Here is a 20,771-nt window from a genome sequence, read left to right as displayed (position 1 = left end):
AGGAAGTCCATGGTGTCTGACTGTGGCAGTCTCCTAAAGGAATTGGTGCCCTGATTTGAGAGACTGTAGAATCAGGAAGAGCACGTAGAGCATGGAGAGGACGCAGGGATGCTGCACAGCCAGGAAAACGGGCAGACTCCTCTACCTGACCTCCACCTCTGAAACTGAGATCTCACTATAAAGCACTTTTACCATGAAGAACAATAAAGCAGCAGGTTGCAAACACTCAAACAGATTTCAGCTTAAATGTCTCTGCAAATTAATATACTTTGTAGGAAAAAAACAGTCAAAATAGTGTTTATTCTAAGCACTTTACTGCCTCAGACTCATTAACCTGGTACCTTACATGCTCTCTTTGTAAAGCAAATTTGCTAAAATACTATGCTTTCCATAAAACATTCATATAGACAAGCTCACACTGATCAAATACCAGTTGCAAGTGGAGCAAAAATACACTAGATTTTTCTTAATACTTGGGCTCCGCACCTAAGTCTTATCTGCATAAGCAGTTTGTGAGAAACCTTCTGCTGTTGCTGTAGCCGCCATGGCACAAAGGTGGAAGGTTTCCCAAAGCAGCTGTTGTAGGCAATTATAAACTGAATTACCACATGCACAGGCCAAATGAAAAGACTTTGTAGAAGGTACCTACAGCAGAGGGCTTTTTGAGGAAGAGAGATTATTACAGAGAGGAGAGGAGATATTCTGCATTTAAGGAGGCCACACACTGCACATACTACACCGGCTCACTGAGCTCCTGTTGAATAGCCACCTGCCCGACCACGCAGTGGATGACCAAAAGGGTTTGTTGGGAATCCTTACCACGTAGCCCCAGGCATGCCATTTCCAACCACTGCGCTGACGGGATGTAACGCACCCATCCAACACACTGAGCCCAGCAGGAGATAGAAAATCACCCCCTCTGAGGTCTCCAGCCCAACATGACCCAGGTCCACTCAGTGAAGATGACTCAGGGCTGGAGAGGGAAAGGAAAGGTTCCTGGTTTATGACTGTTTACACAGCTGTGGAGAAGGACCAAAACGTCACCTTCAGGGTGCAGTGTTATGATGACTCTCTCCCTGCTCCAACGGACGTAGATGTTGAACATGAAATACCATCGCAAACCTGCCACCAGCTGAGATTCACCATATAAAATGCACTAAACGAAATTCAAATACACAGGATAAATTCAGCAAATGTTATGATCTTTTCCTCTTCCCTCCACAGGTACCAACTACTTTTGTTTCAAGATGATCTGTAACTGTGGCACCTCAAATTAAGCTCAGAGCAACTGCTCTCATCCTGTATTTAGTTTTGAAAACTGACGTTTCTTTTTCAGACCTGAAGAAGGGCTCAGAAACCTGGAAATTGTCTAATTTTTCCAACTATACTTGGCCTAATGGAGAAGATACTCCAGGTAAAATCTTTCCCAGCTTTCCCAGAACAATGAGGCAGAACTCGAGACATCAATGCCTGAGGTGACAGAAACATCTACACTGGTTTTCATCGGGGTTCAGAGCTAAGATGCACAGGTGACCAACGGGAAGCAACTTAACAAGAGGTTTTCTTCATTCGGTGTAATAACATGCCAACTGGAAGCCAAGGTGAACCTCCCCGTCTGCCTGCCAGACCTGGTTTCCAATCACCCAAAACACACTGAAGCTCCGTTACTGTTCCCAAACTCAAGCGACTTCCCGAAGAAAACCAGGTCCTCAGGGGGATGACACACACCGTGATGCACCCACACCACGCAGGCACCACGTGGCAAGTGCATGGAGACTGGGAACAGCACCCCAGCATGGCTACCCCGCTGTACATATATAGCCAAAGTATCTGATTGAACGTGAAGCTTTCAAATTATTAAAATAAATTAGCAGTCTCTGAAAGAAAAAAAAAGTTTGGGGCAGGATCTACAATCAAATTAAAACCAAAACAATGATTCGGCATATGAGCTTCTCTACATGTTAAGAAAATATGTACCTGTTCAAACACCCACAATGACTTCTCAGATGCACTGAAAGAGAATGAACATACTGAAACCTACTCAGTTCATTTGGCACATCCTCCACTTTTGAAAGAAAACAAACAGCAAAATGCAGACAAGCCACAGCACGAGCAGCCATGCCCACCTGCCTGCAGCAGGGATGTTCTCGTGAACATACCTGGCTATGGCAGCTTAGCTGGATCTTTAGACTCACTGAGTCCTCAACCTGTCCAGTGAAATGGTCAATAGCAATGCCAGCTGAGAAACATCCATGGAACTAATTTTTACAGGTCATTGACTAGCCAGACAACAACAGCTTCTAGCCATTACTGACCTCTCTTCGACATGAACTGCTGATTTCCAGGAGAAACACGAGCCACGAGCCATCATTTTCTTAACCGTAATCAAAACAAAACTAAAACCCCTCAACTGTTTCTATATGGTTTCGTTTGTACAAAACATAAACGTGCAATCATCCTGCTACATTTCTGGGATGCAAACACTAACATAATAAGAGTCTGAATGCGTTCGGTTCACGTGTTCCAGCAGGGCGTACCTTATAGTAAGTCGGTGCTGTTGAACAGGGATTAGCATCAGAACAGTTTGTGTAACAGAACGTTCTGCTGCACAGACCCTCAAGTAAGCTGACAAAACATACTCGGACAGGTGTGTCTTACCATGGAAAAATTAACCGCGACAAAGAAGAAAATAAACTGCCCTTTAGATACATTCGGTTCCCCGTGTCCTTAATGTGCAAAAAGGAATTTTAAAAAATGCCATTTCCGTAAAGCTCAGGCACACCTAAGAAAAAGCAAACAAACCTGCCTGGACAATTGGCCGTTTGCAGTGCTGTCTGCCTTAATGGCTCTGGCAAAACTGGCTTCCCTAGTTGATCAGTCCTGCTCCCGCTGTCCTATACAGAGCTAGAAGTTCCAGACAGATCCGAGGGTTTTAAGAAAAATGGAGCAAAACCATCAAAACATGCACCAAAGTTTGTATCAAAGAAAAAAGCGTACAACCAGTTATTTCCTCTTACAAAAGTATTAAATATCTGACATTTGCAAAGATTCCCAGTCAGAGACACAGACTGCATAACGTTTGACTCCAGTAAAGTATCTCCTGAGAAAGTCTGCCTTGATCTAAAATTCTCATACTTGGGTTTTAATTCCCAGTCAAATTTACAGAATCTGCTTCCTCCAATTTCCTAATTAAGACTGCATGTCTTGAAATATGCCCATCAGCTATCATATGACTGCAAATCCACTTGACCAAGAGATACATGTTCTCAGACTTCAGAAAATAATTAAGCAGATCAGATTTTCCTGCAGTTTCCTGAAGAGCTGATGCCAATGACCATCAACACCCAAGACCACTGGTCCCATCCAGCCTCACAGCCCCTGTACCTCGACATTACAGTGACTCACAGAACTGCTACCGCAGGAACCGTCAAGACACGTGCAAATTCCACAACAAACCCACAATCAGCTGCATGTGTCCACTTTCCACTCTGAGCTGAACCGATCTCGGACTCACCAGGCTCTTGGTCCTTAGCGGATATGCACTCTTTTATGGACTCTGTTATGCCAAGACTAGCTGCAGTGGGGAGTGGGCCGAGCAAGGATTCCAGTGCGGGAGGCCTTACAGAAGCTTCCTTTCCATTTCTGCATTCCCCATCTTCACTTTTTCTTACTCTAGCCTTCTCATGAAGTTCATCATAAAAGTACTTGTTTAAGTGATTAGCAGCTGCTTCCAGTTCCTGATCTTCTGCCTCCTCCTCTCCAAGTATGCTAGAGGTATTATCTTCTATAGAATCTGTAAGGGAAACACACACCCTTGCATACCATCTGTTACAGAAACTACACAAGGAGGCACTCACTCAGAGAACAAAAATGTTTAGAGAAAATCTGTAGAAGAAATACACAATATTATAGTACAAAGTATGAATGCATGGAGTTTCCAGATGATCTTCAAATTCATCACCTTGGCTATCAAAACGTATTTTTGTGAATACATTCATGATTTAAAACAGAAGTATTGTGTTTTCAGATTACGTCAGGTAAAGGGTTTTGCAAGAGAAGCCGACTACTTACTAGTGTAATTACCAATAAAAAATAGCCAGTGCAACCTGCACAAAGCCCTTCCATATCGATTAATCAACTCAGGAGTTCGGTGACGGGAGGGTCAAGATACTGGTCCCTTGCACTTTCAGTGATGAAAAGGAACATTCTCAGGTGCCAGTGCCAAGCTTATACTGCACCAGGAAAGAAAAACAACTGAAATCATTAATGAACTGCCACTGTAATGAACTATGTAGTTGTTTTGAAGACTGGTATTTGAACCAACTAATTGGCAGAGGGAAGTCAAATGCAATAGAGATCTTGTACTACGCCAGCACATATATGATCACATTTATCACAACAAAGCTCATACACTTAAGACTGCCTGCAGGATCTGAACCCGTTATTATTTAAATAGTCACAGACTTTACAGACTTACCATCTTTAGTGAAATTTGCAAATACGCCTTTTGCTTTCGGTCTACTGTTTTCTAATTCAATCTCTATTTCATCTTGATAGCTCGATATTTCACCTGTGGTGTTGAAATAAAACTAAAATTCAGCAACCGTTGATGTTATTTTGAACAAATGCGTGATACATTACACCAAACACAACTTATACCTTCAAAATCCTCCAGCTTTTTTGATAATGCCTTCTCAAGCTGAAATGAAAACAAACAAATTAAATGTGAAATTACTAATAAACCACACTTTGTACTGTTTATGAACTGTATGTAGAGAGACAGAATCATAGAGTATTTTAAAAGCACTAAGCACATGTTGAATCCCAACTCAAATCACTGTGTAGTGTCAGGCAAGTAAGACAAGTTTCAAAATACTGACCGATTTCAAATGTAATCTCACCCATCTCTATACTTCAGAAGGAACCTGCACTCTGGCAAGCTGCAAATAAAAGGCCCCTTTCTTCACCAGTCAGAGTCTATGGCTGCACCTACAGATGTGAGCAAGCCCAAGGACAGCGCGGAAGTCGTGCTGCCCAGGCCAGACACAGCACACAGGAGATGGCAGTGAGGTACTGACCTACGGCACCTGGCAGGCTCTGGAGAAGATCACAAACATGCCCACAGGCCTTTAAATGGTAGCATGTTTTGAACAGTAGAAACAAAAACCCTGAAAAACTAATCATGTAAGATTTCGCTGTGTTGGTAGTAAAACCTTCTCTGGTGCCAGCTTTAGTCCGTGCTTTGTAAAGAAATTAAACCACATGAGAACTAATCTCTGTGGAAGCAGGTGCTGTACCACACAAAACCCAGCAGTCTTATTAAAGTAATTGGGTTACTGTTTTCATATGCATTTTAAAAAAAGTTCTGTGTAGTGGTACTTCTCCTGACCATGGGTGCGTGGTTTCTGATCCAATTACCCAGCTGGACACCTCTGCGACCCTGACCCTTGCTAACCCGGGTGGAAGAGTGCACACAGCATATCGAAGTGCAGACATGAGGATGGCTACTCAACACTCACAGCCACTCCACGCCACAAGCTCGGCTTAATTTGTCACATGAGAGCCTCCGGTTTTGTAAGGACAAGATTTGATGCTTTGGTAGAAGGTCAGGTAGTAGACCAGAAGTAGCTCAGAAGCAGAGAGGAGTAAAAGTGATTAGTGTAACTGCGTCAGCTTGCAAATGGGGGAGCAACTGGGCAGAGTGTGCTGAGCCCTCAACACAGCACCAAACACAGGTACCCTGCAAAGGACAGAAGTCCCAGGCGGCACTCGTTTACTCGGCCACCCAGACGTCCTGGGCTGCACTAACTAGAGCAGTGACTGGGCTTCCCATGGCGGCTGGCGAAGATGGGAGATGTACTTCGATCCCTCAGGGGATGTTTAAAGCTACATTTGAAGCTTCGTATCTGAAAGCACAAGTTTCTCTAGAGGAGGGAGCAAAAATTATGCAGGAGAAAAGCTTTATTTAACCAGGAATCTCTCCCTTTGCCAGTAAACCAAAAACACCCTTTAGTTAATGGGTATCGTAGGCACTAATGCTCACACTTCTCTTAAGAACCTCAAAATAAATGTAACTAACCCTATCAAAGGCTGGTCAGTTAGGAGTCAGTATTAACTGATTCAAAAAGGAACAGCCACGGGGAGGAGAGAGAAGTACAAAGAGCATCCGATTCAGCATTCACCTGCTGTATCTTCAGTTTCTTTTGACCAGCTGTAAATGAAGGAGGATCACATTCTTCTTCCAAGTCAATCTTCATAAACTCATCTATGGTTAGCTGACTTGTTGGTGTATCTTCAAACTCTGTCAACCTACCAAAGCATACAGTACATTACCATAACATCTTCAAGATCTTCTTTAAAATCACAAGATTTGTCAAACTGCTAGGTTACAGAATAAACATGTCATCCTTAGAAACTTTGGCTCAAATGCAGAATACATTAAAACTGAAGTGATACTAATTGTTTCATCTGCTGCAAAGAAAGTACCTTTTCATATCACAAATGAGCTTTTGATTTATTAGAGTATGTAACACACACTTTTTTTGATGAACAGAGACTGAGCAGAAATACCACAGCCACTACGGGCAATTAAGTATAGACTGGCAAAACTCAGGCAAGAAACACAGCTCCTTCCTCCTGTCTCGTTGCTTTTGTTATCAACAGCAACTACACAGATTCCCAAACTAAAGTCTCTGTCATCATAGGTTAGGAGTACACTCAAAAATATTCCTGATATGCTAGCATGATTGATTTATGCAAATCAAATGTTACAGTAACAGATCTGCAGCAGACTGTTAGAAGGACGAGAAGTTATCTTCCCAGGACACACAGAAGCAGTAGTAAAATAAAGGGATTGTCTGCACATTGCACAGATGGAGCAGATGAATGCACGTAATTTTACAATAATACACTTCGTATCTGTTTAATGTTTGCATTTTAAAAGTTCCTGCCTATGTGAGAGACAGGACTAGCTCCATGGGGAACTGCCATGAAAGCAGCTGAATCTTTCACAGGAACGGAATCTTAAATGAGACCGCGTTGTCATAACTTCATCCACAAATTTCAGCATTTTATACAGGTGGTTGAGAATGAGCACATCCATTTTACAGACGGAGAAAGCAAGACAAAAGGTTAAGTACAAAGCCAGGTCAGGAAATGTCTGGCAGAGTGCTCTTCTGACAGAAACTGCCCTTTTAATAATATCAACATTTTCCACGGGAAAACGGCAACGATGGGTCTGCAGCTGCTCCATTGGAATATTCCCATCTTCCAGAGGAAGCAAAGCTGACAACAGCTTCCATCTGCAAAGCTAGGAAGCTGAAAATGGTGATTCACTACTCCCAGCACAGGACCCTTCAGCATTTCTCCTCCTCAAAATGCAGATGTGTTTTTTCTCTCTTGCCTCCAATTGCAACAAAACTCCTTCCAAAGAAGGAATTTTCTCTAGGACAGAAATTCAGCTTCCAACCAACTCTAGGGTCAAACCAACGTGCTTTCTCCCCATATCATGTCAGTATCCACATTTCTTTTTTTACAAACTGAGGAGGAAGACAAGACAGCCCATACAAAGGGATGTAACTTGGACACTTTGTCTGTAGGCATCCTGCTCCTAGAGCACAGTCCACGGGCCACGTGAGGCATCTCGTGCCATGAAACGTGCAGGAGAGCTGTGCACCTTTACATCAAACCAACAGCAAGCAGCACGCCGAGCCCACGCACAGCTCTGCCAGCCAGAATTGGTGCTGCTGAGGAGAAGAAAGCCTCTGAAACCCAGTTGCGCTTTTGGAGTTCAGACATCTCCACGAAGGTCCAAATTAGCCGTGGATTTGAGTGACTGACAGCCCCAAACTTTCCCTAAGAGTACCAGGCACCAGCTCCCTCCCCCTCCCTTTCAGATCAAAGTGGGAAGGAGAGGAGGATGCTGTTGGCAGCAGCAGCACCCAGTTTTTAATTAACAGACAAGAAATCCTTCTCAGTGTTAACAGGCTTCCAGCGTGCATCACCCACCTTCCAGCAGCGACCCTCATCTAGAAGGCTAGAGGAAAAACCTGGCTATGTCATTGTTATTATTATTTTAATTCAGGATTAATTTAATGCCAAATCCATGTATCATTTTAGAAGCATGGATCTTCCCAGCCACCATCATTAAACCACAGCCATCCACCTCTCCAGGCATGAATCACTCACTCTCTAGTAGTCCCACTTCAGCAAGACTTTTCCTCCCAGCCAGCCTCGCCTAGTTAAAATGTTGTTTTCCTACCAGCATGAAAAGCCAACATGCACTTTGGCAAAGACGCCCAGCTGGTTTACCCCACACTTGCTCTTAGTTTGAGATGAGCAGCCAGACCCAGAGCCCAGCCAAAGCAGCAACACCTCCAGGCACGTGGAGCAACACAGGAAACTCCAGTGGCAAAACCAGTCGCTCATGAAGTAAGGTTGGGAATGAGACGACCACACGTGCCATGCACACCTCCCTGCAGACACGTGAGGCTCTGTCTGTCCCTCTCCTCCTGCACCACGTCGTGTGGCTGACGCCAGGTATCCTGCACCCGTCAGACACGAGCCCGCGGGTGAGCCGACGTGCCGGCAGCTGGCATGAGCTTCGCCTCGGGCGCCAGCCTCAGCCCTGAGCTCGCCCAGCAGCAGAGGTCTGTGCCATGACCTGCAGTGCATCTGCACTGGGACGGGGCAGAGCTGCGCCGTGTTTGCTGGTGGTGAGCTCAAACCCACAGCACAGCACGGTTCGACCCTCTGACCCGGCCACCAGCGTCCAGTCCCATGTCCGTGCCCTCCTCTTCCTCAGTCCTGCTCCAAGCCGGACCGGGCTGAGCACCCGCCAGCGAGGGCTGCCAGCGTGACAGTGTAGGCACAGGCCGGTGGCAAACCCAGATTTAAAGTGGCATGTTATTTCCTCCCTTCTTGATGGTCTTAACCACAAGGCTGTAGCCTTCCTCCTGAAAGGAAGAACCATCCCTGATGGTCAGGATCACAGCTTGAGCATCGTCTCTGTGGGAGAGCGAGCTGTTCACTCAACATTTTCTCCTTAAACTTGATATAAATAAATACCTGTGTTTGCCAACCACTTGCCTGCCTCGACATTTTACATTGGCTGATATCCTGTCTACACATTTTTAAACATTTCTTTAATTTTATCCAGTGTTTGGACACATGCCACCGAGGCAACAAACTGATGCACGCGGAAAGCTACACCGTGTGAAACAAGGTAGCATTAGCTTGGCGGCTAAGAAAAACTGAGGCAACCTTGATTACAAGCACTATGGTTTCAGGGGCAAGGGAGTGCCCTCATGGGGGAGAAAACAAAAAAAGCTACTGGCTATTTTTTAAGTCCCACATAAAAATGATGTCCAAGTTCATTTTGCACTTTTGTTAATCTCAAAAAATCTAATAAGAGTTGCCATTTCAAGTTATGCACAGAAGGAGGAAAATAAACAGATATACAAATTAAGATATTATTTCCTTGGCACAGATTCAAAGGGGCTCTAAAAATTGAAATTTGGCAGGCGCGTATTTTCTATTTATAGTCAAAGCAGAGGCAACCACTACAGCACAGGATAAGTTTCAACTTCCAGTATAAACCCTCCTCTTACAATTTCTCACAGCAAACTCTTTCAGGCACGTTCCTCTGGGACAAAAGTTTTTCCAGAGTCTGCTGTCATCTGCCCCTAACCCCAACCCCTGCTTGCAACAAAAAAATGTCTACAGCTTTTGTGACATCATTTACGGACAAAACCACACCTTGTCTTCTGATAAAGCACTTTTGTGCACAACACAGTAAACTGATTCTGTTCACACTTAATTTAGCTCCCAATAAGGGAAAATGGGTCAGCCACTTTGAAGTTACCAGCAATGGTTTTTTCCACTTGTTTTGTTTCAGGGATACCGTCCAGTGGAGACTTACGAATCCAGTCCACAGCCAAGGAAGAAAAAGACTCCTGTGTGCAGCCAGATGCTCAGTTTTAATGTTTAATTGAAATTCTGCAGCAGTGGGGTGCAACAAAGCACGTAAAAGAACAAGGACGTCTGAAGTCCAACTCCCAGATGCTGCAGGAGCCCAAGTTCAAAGTCCAAGAAGGACTTCTAAGAGACACCATTTAGGAAAAGCCACAGTGTCCTCTGACGTGTACACAATCAGCATCTAGCTCTAGAAAGCAGACAGGATAAAGCAGAGTATCTTGTGCTGGACCTCTATACAAAAGGGCAAACAAATTACAACGTCAGAGACGACTGGTTTGTTAAAGAGTGAACATGGAATTTAGCCTGGGCAGTCAGCCTTTAAGTTACCTGTTGTGAGAGGTCTTTTTAAAGTACTTAAAATAGATTATTAATGGTTTAAAATAAGCATTAAGCTGAATATTGGCATACAGTCACCAGAAATGCATGAAAAAAACTTTATTGCAAGATAAGCTGGTGGTTGTAAGTAAATTCCCCTGATTTTTCCCTGCATTAACAATATAATTAAAGCCCTAAGTAATATATGATACCTACATAAGTTTAACTGTCACATCAATTACAAATATTCTAGTAATAGATCAGCTGATCTGACAACTTCAACATTTGCCAACTCTGGAAAAGTATGGGATTTACTTTCATATCTTAGTGTAGTAGCAAGGCATCGCAGTATATCTCCACCCTTTTAACTTAACGTCCAACAGTGCTGCCTACCACCCGAAACCTGGGCGCTCAAGTTCAGAATTCACACTTCTGTGGCAAAACATCGCTATTTTTTAATTTCACAAATTTAACCATCTATTGCATCATCCTCCCCTCCCCATTTTTTTCCATGTCATACAATGTTTATACATGAACTATTAGTGGAAGTATGTAAACACATACCCTAAAAGTGATATTAATACAGAGCATGTATCAGAAATAGCTATTCAAGCTTCCTACATGACATAAAAAAAGTTTCCCAGTATCCACCAGTATGTAAATACACAGAAGTGCAATCGCCTTACAAGTAACCATTGCACGGGTATATAATTTTACACGTACCTGCAGGAATATAAAAAAGGTATTGTTAAAGCCCGTATGAACGAGCGTCTCATTACTAAAGGTAAGGACAAAATCCAGTTACTGTGGTTTTACAGCTTACAACTTATCACCTGAGCTGAGCTAAATTAGCCTGTGTTCTTGCCCCATGCAAGTGTGAAGAGAAATATTTTCACCTAAACAACTTCCATGATGTACACATGAATACTTTTCACCTCCTTTTGCAATGGACTAAGAGCGTACACACACATTTACTGCAAATTAATTGGTGACCGATAATTTATGGTGCTCATTGCTGACAACTCTCAGTCGTTCTTCTAAGTACTACAGAATGGTACCTTGAAAGATTCATTGTAGTAAATAAAAGTACCCTTTAGAATTAGCTGCTTTTACTTGCTCACACCAAAACAGAGACTGAAAACAATCGCAAATTTGTTAGCGTAATTTAAAGCCCTGATTCTGCAAATGCTTACACATGTGGTTAAGCTCGGGTTAGCACTGGTGCACGGGGTCAGTCCACCAGTAACCCCACCGACAGAGCTCCCCGGCCATCCCAGAAGTCCACCAGCCTAAACCACCTGGAATTTTTTGTTCTTGCTTTTTTCTCCTACACACCACCTCCCCCCACCCCCGCCCCGATTCAAGTGTTTACACCATGCTAATGAAACAAAATGCTTTAGCATTCCTTAAAATGTTGTTTCATTAGCATGGTTCCTCCACTGCGGTCTGTCAAAAACACTCTTATGATCTCCTGGAAAAGAAAAATAGCACGCTGCTTAATTTCTTAACAGCTGCTGGGATGAGGATGGTCAAACACAGAGCAAACTGTTTACAAGATCTATGCCCAAGTGAGTGCTAGTAAGTTAATTATTGTTTCTAAAGTAAAAGACACCAAATAATTTCAAAATGACACTTTTAAAATAAATATGAAGTACTAAAATACATTAGGAATCTCATTAATGTATTAGCTTACAAGCTGTATAGAAGCCGGATTTATGAAAAGGAACACTGCCTGCGAAATTGGATTCCTCAAAAATAAACCCTTTTTTCATTAGAACAAGACAACCCAACTTACAAAGGTATGCAATACCAACCCGCCTGGATCAAGTTGTATTTTACTCGCCACAATAGAAAGATTTCTAGAAATCACCCATAAGCCACTTCAAATTATTTAACTGGAGACATAAAATATTTCTCAATTTACTTTCCTAGCTTATCCCAACAGTGGTTGGCAAAGGAGCTCCATGGCTGCTGAGCTGAGATCAGAGGGGGCACCACCACAAGCACCTTCACATGAAATAACTTCCTCAGTTTTCTGAAAGCTTCTCTCTGTACCACACCTCAACCAAGAGCACTCATACAGCTCTGACGTACTGAGCATCCTCTACCCTTCCCAGTGCTCAAATACCTTTGGTAACCAGCTCTCAATTCATCAGGACTTTAGCATGGCTTTCCTTGGAACACAGCCAAACACAGACTTCTTCACACCCCTCCCTTCAGTCCTGGATGTGATACGGCTTTGGTGTTGTGGAGAAGACAGCCACCCTGCAGCTACACGCGTCCCTGTTACCTTCTCTTCCCATCCTGACTCTGGAGTCATGCATCGACTTGCTCCTCGCTTCGCCTGCTCTCACAGACATCTACCTGGCTTGAGACTGCACTGGGAGCTTGGACATGAAGTTTATGTGAGCTATATATTGCAGAAATGGAAATAAGAAAAGCTGCAGGCAATACATTTATCTCTATGCATGAATCTTTAATTTTTTCCGAAAAATTACCAACAGGATATGAGCAAAGGACCCCTTTAATGAAGGTCCCTGCAGCATCCCCAACTGGTAAATGGATTTCCTTTGTAACAAGTCTTGTCTTCCTTCCCCAAAAATGCTGTTTTGTTGTGAGAAAAAACAGTCACCTCAAAAATGATCCCTTTAAACCTATTCTGGCCTTCCACTCCAATTCCTCCCAAATGAAGCTTTACTTCTGATGTTCATCGCAAATAGGTATTTTAACAGACAGTACGTTATGGAACTGAGAAGAAATATTTTTTTATGTAAAAAGCAGCTCAATTTAAAGATAAAGAGAGTAAGCCAAAGCAGTAAAATGCAAGTATTAACAAAGATAAGCTGATTTTTTTAAATTTCTATTCAAGAAGTGTCTAAGATCTTCAAACAGGCCTAACGGCCGCACAGTCTTAGGTAATGCACAACAGACAAATATCACAAAAATTATCCTCACTGCGCATAAGACAGAATTTGGTACACAGAGAAAGTATGCAACAGGTGAATAACCAGAGGAAGGGGCAGAGTAGGTAAAGGTTAAAAAGGCAGCAGTGAAGACAGGTGCAGTGAACACAGGCACACATGTGAGGATTAAACTAAATAAAAGGGTTGGGTTTGTAAAAAGTGGATTTCTGCTATCTCCACAGATGATTACTCAGAAAATAACAATTTGACTAATTAGTTAATCTTTGTACAGTACTCTGAAAATACAAAGTGATACATAAGCTAGTATCATTTCAGTGAGACTGGAAATGAGATAGAACTATGGGTGCATTCTTTAATATTTAATACGGTCACTTTCAACAACAGCAACAAGCTTTACATTTTAATTGTCTGTTTCAAAACATAAAGCTAGAAGGCTCTGTGAAGTAACTACAAAGTTTTCTTACCAAGATCCTACCAAAAACACATGCATGCTAAAAACAAAACCACATGGTTTTTAGCCAGATGGTTAAATTAGGAACTCTTGATTCGAAGACGAGTGTCAGGGTCCATGGGACACGCTCTGTCACTTTTTCCTTCCAAACCAGATTCCCTTTATGATCAGGACGTTTGTTTTTATGACCTGAAGGTACATCACATTTTTGTGAGCATCCTCCTAAGAGCTGCTCCTCCCATGCCCAGCACTGATAGAAGCGACAGACTACAGGCACGTAGGGCTTGGCGCTCTCCAGCTGACGGACCACAGGGTGAACCAATCCCCTTTCACATGGCCGCAACAGCTGTATTGCAGGGGTTAGAAATAGTGCCCTTCTCAGGGAAGGGCTGCCACCCCTTGCGGAGGGTCTTCCTGCAGCAAGAAGGCAGGGGGACAAGGCACCTCATGTTGGTGACGTCCCTTCCCGTGCAGATTTCTGCCATGGAAATCCATCATCACCGAAAGCAAATTCGGTTTCCAATCGTCTGTGCTTCCCCAAGAGCCGTGTTGCCAACTGGGAGCTGAATGAAACGACACAGCAGAGCCCGCAGGCTGGAAGTTTTGGCATCAGCTGCACTCCCATTTCTTTTCACTTCAAGAGCTGTCCGGGCAAAGCCACCGGCAGCAAGCGCAGCGTCTGACACCATCCACTACCGAGCCTTCACCCAACTATATTCAACACCACAACGCACGCAGCAGCAGTAGCTCCTTACAAACTGGAGGAACTACAGCAATAATTACAAGGAAATAAAACTGCACATCCAACTGAGAAGCAAAGAAATTTTTAAGAACGTGAAACAAGTGCTTATTAATTTAGACAACTTCTCCTCGATGGCATTTGGAGAGGAATTCTTGAAAGAAGAGGAAAAAAATTGGAGTGCAGAAAGAGTTATTCAAAGGTGTTTTTTTTATTTGCCTTCGTTAAATACTATATAACGTGCTCTTATTTGAAAAACATCAATCAAATTTATAGATTCGTGATAAATACAGTTGTAATTATAGCTGCCTGAAAATAATTCAGCTGTCACGTTTACCCTGTCAAAGTAAATAACGCTGTCATTTTAGTTGATGTGTGTGACTTGAGTAAACATTTCAAAGCATGAATTTTGAAGTAAGATTTCTTTGCTTGAAACAATTGCTCAAATTAATTTTCCTTCCAACTCCAATTTATCATGCTTATGCTCTTAGGAAGAACAAACTCTTTAACTATTTAACCAAATCATCTTGAAGTAGATTGTGGGTGCATAAATCATTAATCATACAAAATGCGCACTAAAACACATGACCTGTTGACCAGAGAAAAGAAAGAGGTATTTGTACTGCTCCATCCTTGCAGCTGTAGTACCTTGAAGCACTTCAAACATTCTAAATTTATCCCTGTACCACACTTACACGGTAGGGAAATACATCATTCTTGTTCCACAAACGAAGATCTGGGGCAAAAAACATTTTTCACAATTAAGAAGTGAATATCATTAACAATTATTAGGCTTGGCTGGATGGGCTGAAGCTGGTCTCAGCCAGGGGGAGGGGAAGAGAGATACCAGGAGACCTTTCTAAAGACAGACCTTGGAGGAACAAACTTCAGAATATATTGGTGGTAGAAAAATGTCTTAGTGGTGGCAACAAAAAACATGGTATTTCAGTCAGGCCATTTTTTACTGAACCTACTGGGAAAGAAAATGTTACAACGTTTCAAAGTTAAGAGGAGGGAAACTGGCTGACTGCTTAATTCATCAAAATATGGAAAATACTACTAGATTTTTTAAAGACAAACACGTCAAAGGTAAGCAGGAAATTCCCATTTTCAGGCTCACATTTTGCTGATAATTCCACTTCTGACCCCTTCAGCGAACTTACCGTTAGACTCACTGCACCGTCTTCTATTTATTAGTAGCACCACTATCGAAACCGAACATTTTAGCCATTTGAAAAGGTCCATTCAGTAACAGCCAAAGGACAAGACTTTTCAGCAGTATATGCTGGATTCATGAAAAATAAAACCCTACAGTACACCCTCAGCCTTGAAAATCAATCAGTTATTTCTCCTGAGGACATGACAACAGTGTTAACATTTCTGACCCAGTTTTTTTCTGCCTTCAACTCTTCACCTGGTAAACGGGCACACTGCTCCTTACCATCTTTGCTAAGCACTGGAGGCCTTACATAAAAGGCAGGTGTTAGTACTTAAAAATGACCAGCTAAAACATGTTGTACTTATTTTATTCTTGGCACTTCTGAAAAGGAAAAGAACCTGGTTTTCTCTGATACACATTCATTTTAGACTACACCACTTTCCAGTACTGTAAACGAAAGATAAAAGCAATAAAGCTGCACTGACCTTTTCCTTAATGTAGACTCACAAACCTTGACCACCCTGATGACCTCTTTAACAGTACGTCGGAAATCATGCATTCTTGCTGCCACTAGCAGAGCTGGAGAATAAGCAGGGAAAGTCAATGTCAAAAAGGGAAAAGTTTTCTGAAGAAAGGCAGAAAACTATACAACTATACCCTCTCTTTGTCCCTGCCTTCAGCTAGAGAGCTGTAAATGGTCAGCTGTGTCCCTGAATATAGGTGACTGACTTGACTTTACAAACTTTGCTTCTATCCAATAAAACTAAGCTGACTGCAAATTGCATCCTGAAAAATCCTATGCCTCAGCATCTGGGAAACCATGGTCATCTACTGAAACACAGCACAAGAACATCTCATTGTTCACATATTTTTAAAGTTATCATCTTTTTAGCAGAGTTTAGTAGTTCTGAATAAAAAGATCTCCAGTCAACTCTTCCAGAAGTGAAACACCGAATCCACTCCAGCTGTCACCCTCACTGCTGTCACCACTATCACTGCCTTCCTAGTGCCCAAGTGCTCTCCTGCAAGACCCTCTACACGCTAGATAACTTGCACTGGCTGCATTTACCTAAGTCTGTTGATTCGGAGCACCAGCTCCGTTCTGAAGCATCACCCCACTCATCGTGCAGTGGCTCAGCGCACAGAACAGCTTTAAGCATGCAAAAATTATTCCTCTCAGGGGAAACTACACCAGAGCTTCACTCAGGTAAGGATTTAAAGTGCTCCAAGTTCCATCAGGAGCTAACAACCGGTCCTTCAAACAACGTACAGCAGAGATATTTATGCCTGTCCACAGTACACCACGTGAACTGCATGGCTGTAGGGGACTCGGCACTCCCGGCTTCAATGTACTGATCCAGGCCTGTGGAATCAAACTACTTGCTCGCATGGATATAGTCTGGGTAGTGACTGAAAAGTTGAACATGAGCCAGTCGTGTGCGCTGGCAGCCCAGAAGGCCAACCCTATCCTGGTCTGTATCCAGAGAAGCGTGGCCAGCAGGTCGAGGGAGGGGATTCTGCCCCTGTCCTCTGCTCTTGTGAGACCCCACCTGGAGTGCTGCGTCCAGCTGTGGAGCCCTCAGCATCAGAAGGATATTAACCGGTTGGAGCGAGTCCAGAGGAGGCCACGAAGATGATCAGAGGGCTGGAGCACCTCTCCTATGATGAAAGGCTGCAAGAATTGGGCTTGTTCAGCCTGGAGAAGAGGAGGCTCCGGGGAGACCTTATTGCAGCCTTCCAGTGCCTGAAGGGGCTACAAGGAAGCTGGGGGGGGCTTTTTACAAGGGCCTGTAGTGATAGGACAAGGGGGAATGGGTATAAATTGAAAACGGGGAGGTTTAGATTAGATATCAGGAAGAAGTTGTTCACAGAGAGGGTGGTGAGGCACTGGAACAGGTTGCCCAGAGATGTTGTGGATGCCCCATCCCTGGGAGTGTTCAAGGCCAGGCTGGATGAGGCTTTGAGCAACCTGGTCTAGTGGAAGGGGTCCCTGCCCATGGCAGGGGGGGTGGAACTAGATGATCTTTAAGGTCCCTTCCCACCCAAATCATTCTATGATTCTATGAAAGACCAGTCTGGTCTCCCAGAGAGCCTATACTCATGTTTTTAGCAATTTACAATAAACAAGTGCTATTAACAAAAAGAGGGTAGAAATTTCAAGAAAACTGGATAGCTCTATGATTTGCGTGCGATTTCTCATTCCAGTATGCACACGTAAGACTTTTCAAATAAAATAAAGCGCGTATGTGAACTGTGACTATCTGCAGTCCTCGCTACTCTGACCTCACTGGCTAGCGCTGACTCCCTTTTAACCCAGCCCTCCCAAACCAATAGGTTTTTGTAAGTATGACAGTGATGGTGCTTGGAAAAAGATGAAGAAGGAGAGGAAAATCATTTCACAGAAGAGGTCAAAGAGGGCATTTCTTGCATAAGACTGTGTAAAGACACAAATCAAAGTGCTTGCACTAATGGTGTCATTTTAGCTGACAAAAAAAAACCTTTTAGCAGCTAGAGCTTGCAGAGAGTGGAGGTGAAAGGAGCACCAGGAAGGAGGTTAAAAAATCCAAAATGTAAGATACAAAGGATCCGAGCGAGGAGTGTAGGAGCAAGGGCAAAAATGAAGTTTGAGTTTCAGAATCTATTTTGATGAAGACCTACATAATCTGTAGGTGCCTGACAGCACAAAACCCAGAGAATATGGCACCACTGAGGAAATGAGAAAGTCCTCATCTGTCCCCAACTCCCAGACTCTTCCTGCTGCAGGGGAAGCGATATAGCCAGTGTCTGACGTACCTGCTCCGCAGAGCCCAGAGGGCCGGCGGCCAGTGTGCATCCAGTCCCGCTTCATTCTCTGCAACAGCCTGAGAGCCGTCATGGACACCTCGTGGTTCTTATCCCCAAACTCAAGCATGTGTGCAAAACGAGGAATATATAAACATGGATCTGCAACAGAAAGTGGTACAATTATTTCTAACCCCAGCCTTTGATTTAGGAAACGCAGTACTCGAGCAGCAGTACCGCGGGGCTGTCGTGCCTGGCTTGCTTCACATCTCAGCAAACAACACGCTCTGATCACTAAGCTTCAGAAGAACCTTTTTAGTTAAGCTAAAACAAAATCATTTCTTGCTTTATAGACAAGAGACCTTTAAAGCACTGTACAAAGTTCTTCTTACATGCTTTTAAGGGTCGAAGGCTGCACATGCTGACTCTGACACGTGAGCAGTGTTACTGGTATCAGTGAAATTATGCACAAAGCTAAGCATTCGCAAAAGCTTTTGCAGAACGAGGGCATGACTTAGACCCAAAACTTTCAACATCTCCTGTAAAGTAACACACAGAGTAACTTGCATGTCTCACCTCACACCTAACTACAAACTAAACTTGGAAAAAAAATTGTTTAAAATCCCATGTCCCTAACGACGTACACCTTCCAAGTCCATTCTAGCTCCTTCTCAGACCCATATCCCAACAATACAAACCACTGTTCATTACAGATACTGAGGCGTGCTCTCCACAGATTGCTAGAACCCAATTAACATCAACAGGGCTATGACAATTTACATCAGCCACAGATCTGCCTCCAGATGGGTACGCTTCAAGTGTTGGTGTAATCAGCTTCAAACTAACCGAAATATGTTGGTATGGATTGTGCTTCGCCTAAACCAATTTATAATTTATCAAACAACCTTGTAAAAGCTGCACTTAACACATGTTTACTCTTATTTGAGGTATCAATTTCTCATTTCCTGCCAGCCTTTTATCACTTGACCGAAAATCCATGATGTACGGTAAATTGTTAACTATTAGTCTCAACTCAATTTCCTTAGCTGATCCCCTATGCAGGCACTTAAACTGATAAAGACGAAAATTCAGCTCAAAACACTGGAACAATCTTACGGATTTATAATTAATCAAAGCAGTTTCATTTAGCACCAAGTTCTAACAATGATGCCCTGTTGCTATCCATAATTACCAAGATCACACCGCAGGCGATTACGCCTGTCAGCCCTGCAGAAGCATTTCAATGAAAACATTTATCAGGGAAAAACTTCCAAACACATCTCCCTCAAAAGTGAAGAAATGCCAAAGTGCAGTCATCTCCTAAACACAACCCTTGAAGTCAAAGGTTTAGGGAAGATTATCTGATCCCCACGATCCCTAAGGGCACTTGTTCCCTATTTCCAAGTATGATCCTATAACACTCAACAGAAATGACCCGTTCCAAAACACAACAAAATAAACCCTTGCAGAAGTGATAGCCTGGGGTTCAACAGACCTTGAAACTCGGCTCTTGGCACTACAGAAACGTGTGCAATGTCACGAAGCAATGCCGGTTTGCCTTCCCATCGCTTCTTAGCCTACCCTTCAGCTCCTCCACTCAGAGCGGAGGGAGGCGATTCACAGCTTTCCCTTCAGAGCCCAGTTTCGGGAGCATTTACACATTTGCATTGTAGCTGTTCAGACACTTGTGCTGGCATCCATGCCCACAGGTCATCTGACAAAACACTGCACATCCTTAATTCAAGTTTTGAAGGTACCCAACAGCCAGAAAACGAACAGGCGGGTTGGTTTTAAGTGAAAAGCCTTAAAGAGGCTATAAATGGCTAGAATGCAGTACGACCGATAAATAAATCAACTGCAGGGCCGAGGTTAACGTAAACATGTCCCACGTGGATGCAAACATTTAAAAATAAATGATTTTGTGAAAAGTTGTAAAGCCCAAAATCCGTGAATCCTTCCACGTGCACACCCACGCACCAAGGGTGCCCCACGCCCAGGCACCGAAACCCTTGTGGGTGCGCGAGCAAGTCGAAGAGGGGCAAAACCCCTCGGCTTTCCAGAGGGGGGGACTGAGGGGGGCGTGAACCAGCCAGCAGGGAATAAATAATGATTGTTTAAGACAGGAGCATCTGTTTTGCCGAAGCCTTTCCCTTCTCTCCCTGTCCCACTCAAGACTCGGTTTCTCAAGTATCTGCATGCCACAGCCATTAACAGGAATATAGAAAAGAATCTCGGGAACCGTTTGGAAGCGACTTCCCCATCGAAGCTGGGGACGGCAGGGCTGGGGGCAGGCCCGGAGCCAGCCCACCCCTCCGGAACGGCACAGGGAGCGCGGCCCAGGGGGGTCAGCCCCGCGGAAGCACCCCCCGAAGGCTGGCGGGAACCCAGGCCCGTACGACCGGGACACGGCAGCTCCGGGGCTGCGAA

General features: G+C 43.7%; 1 protein-coding gene across 1 annotated transcript; it reads right to left on the bottom strand.

Moving 5' to 3' along the window:
• Positions 1-3,401: 3,401 nt before the first annotated feature.
• Positions 3,402-18,501, bottom strand: LOC104505735 (transcription factor IIIB 90 kDa subunit-like). Its single transcript, XM_010146430.1, has 6 exons — positions 18,357-18,501; positions 16,049-16,142; positions 6,183-6,309; positions 4,660-4,699; positions 4,478-4,570; positions 3,402-3,793 (listed from the first exon to the last, which is right to left on the bottom strand). Exons 1-6 carry the CDS (start codon positions 18,472-18,474, stop codon positions 3,402-3,404), a joined length of 864 nt encoding a protein of 287 aa, XP_010144732.1. The 5' UTR covers positions 18,475-18,501.
• Positions 18,502-20,771: the final 2,270 nt, after the last annotated feature.

This window comes from Eurypyga helias, unplaced genomic scaffold, assembly GCF_000690775.1.
Source record: "Eurypyga helias isolate BGI_N326 unplaced genomic scaffold, ASM69077v1 Scaffold45710, whole genome shotgun sequence".
In the NCBI taxonomy this organism is placed as follows: Eukaryota; Metazoa; Chordata; class Aves; order Eurypygiformes; family Eurypygidae; genus Eurypyga; species Eurypyga helias.
The sequence above is the reverse complement of the archived record's forward strand: the minus strand, read 5'-3'. Positions and strand labels throughout refer to the sequence as shown.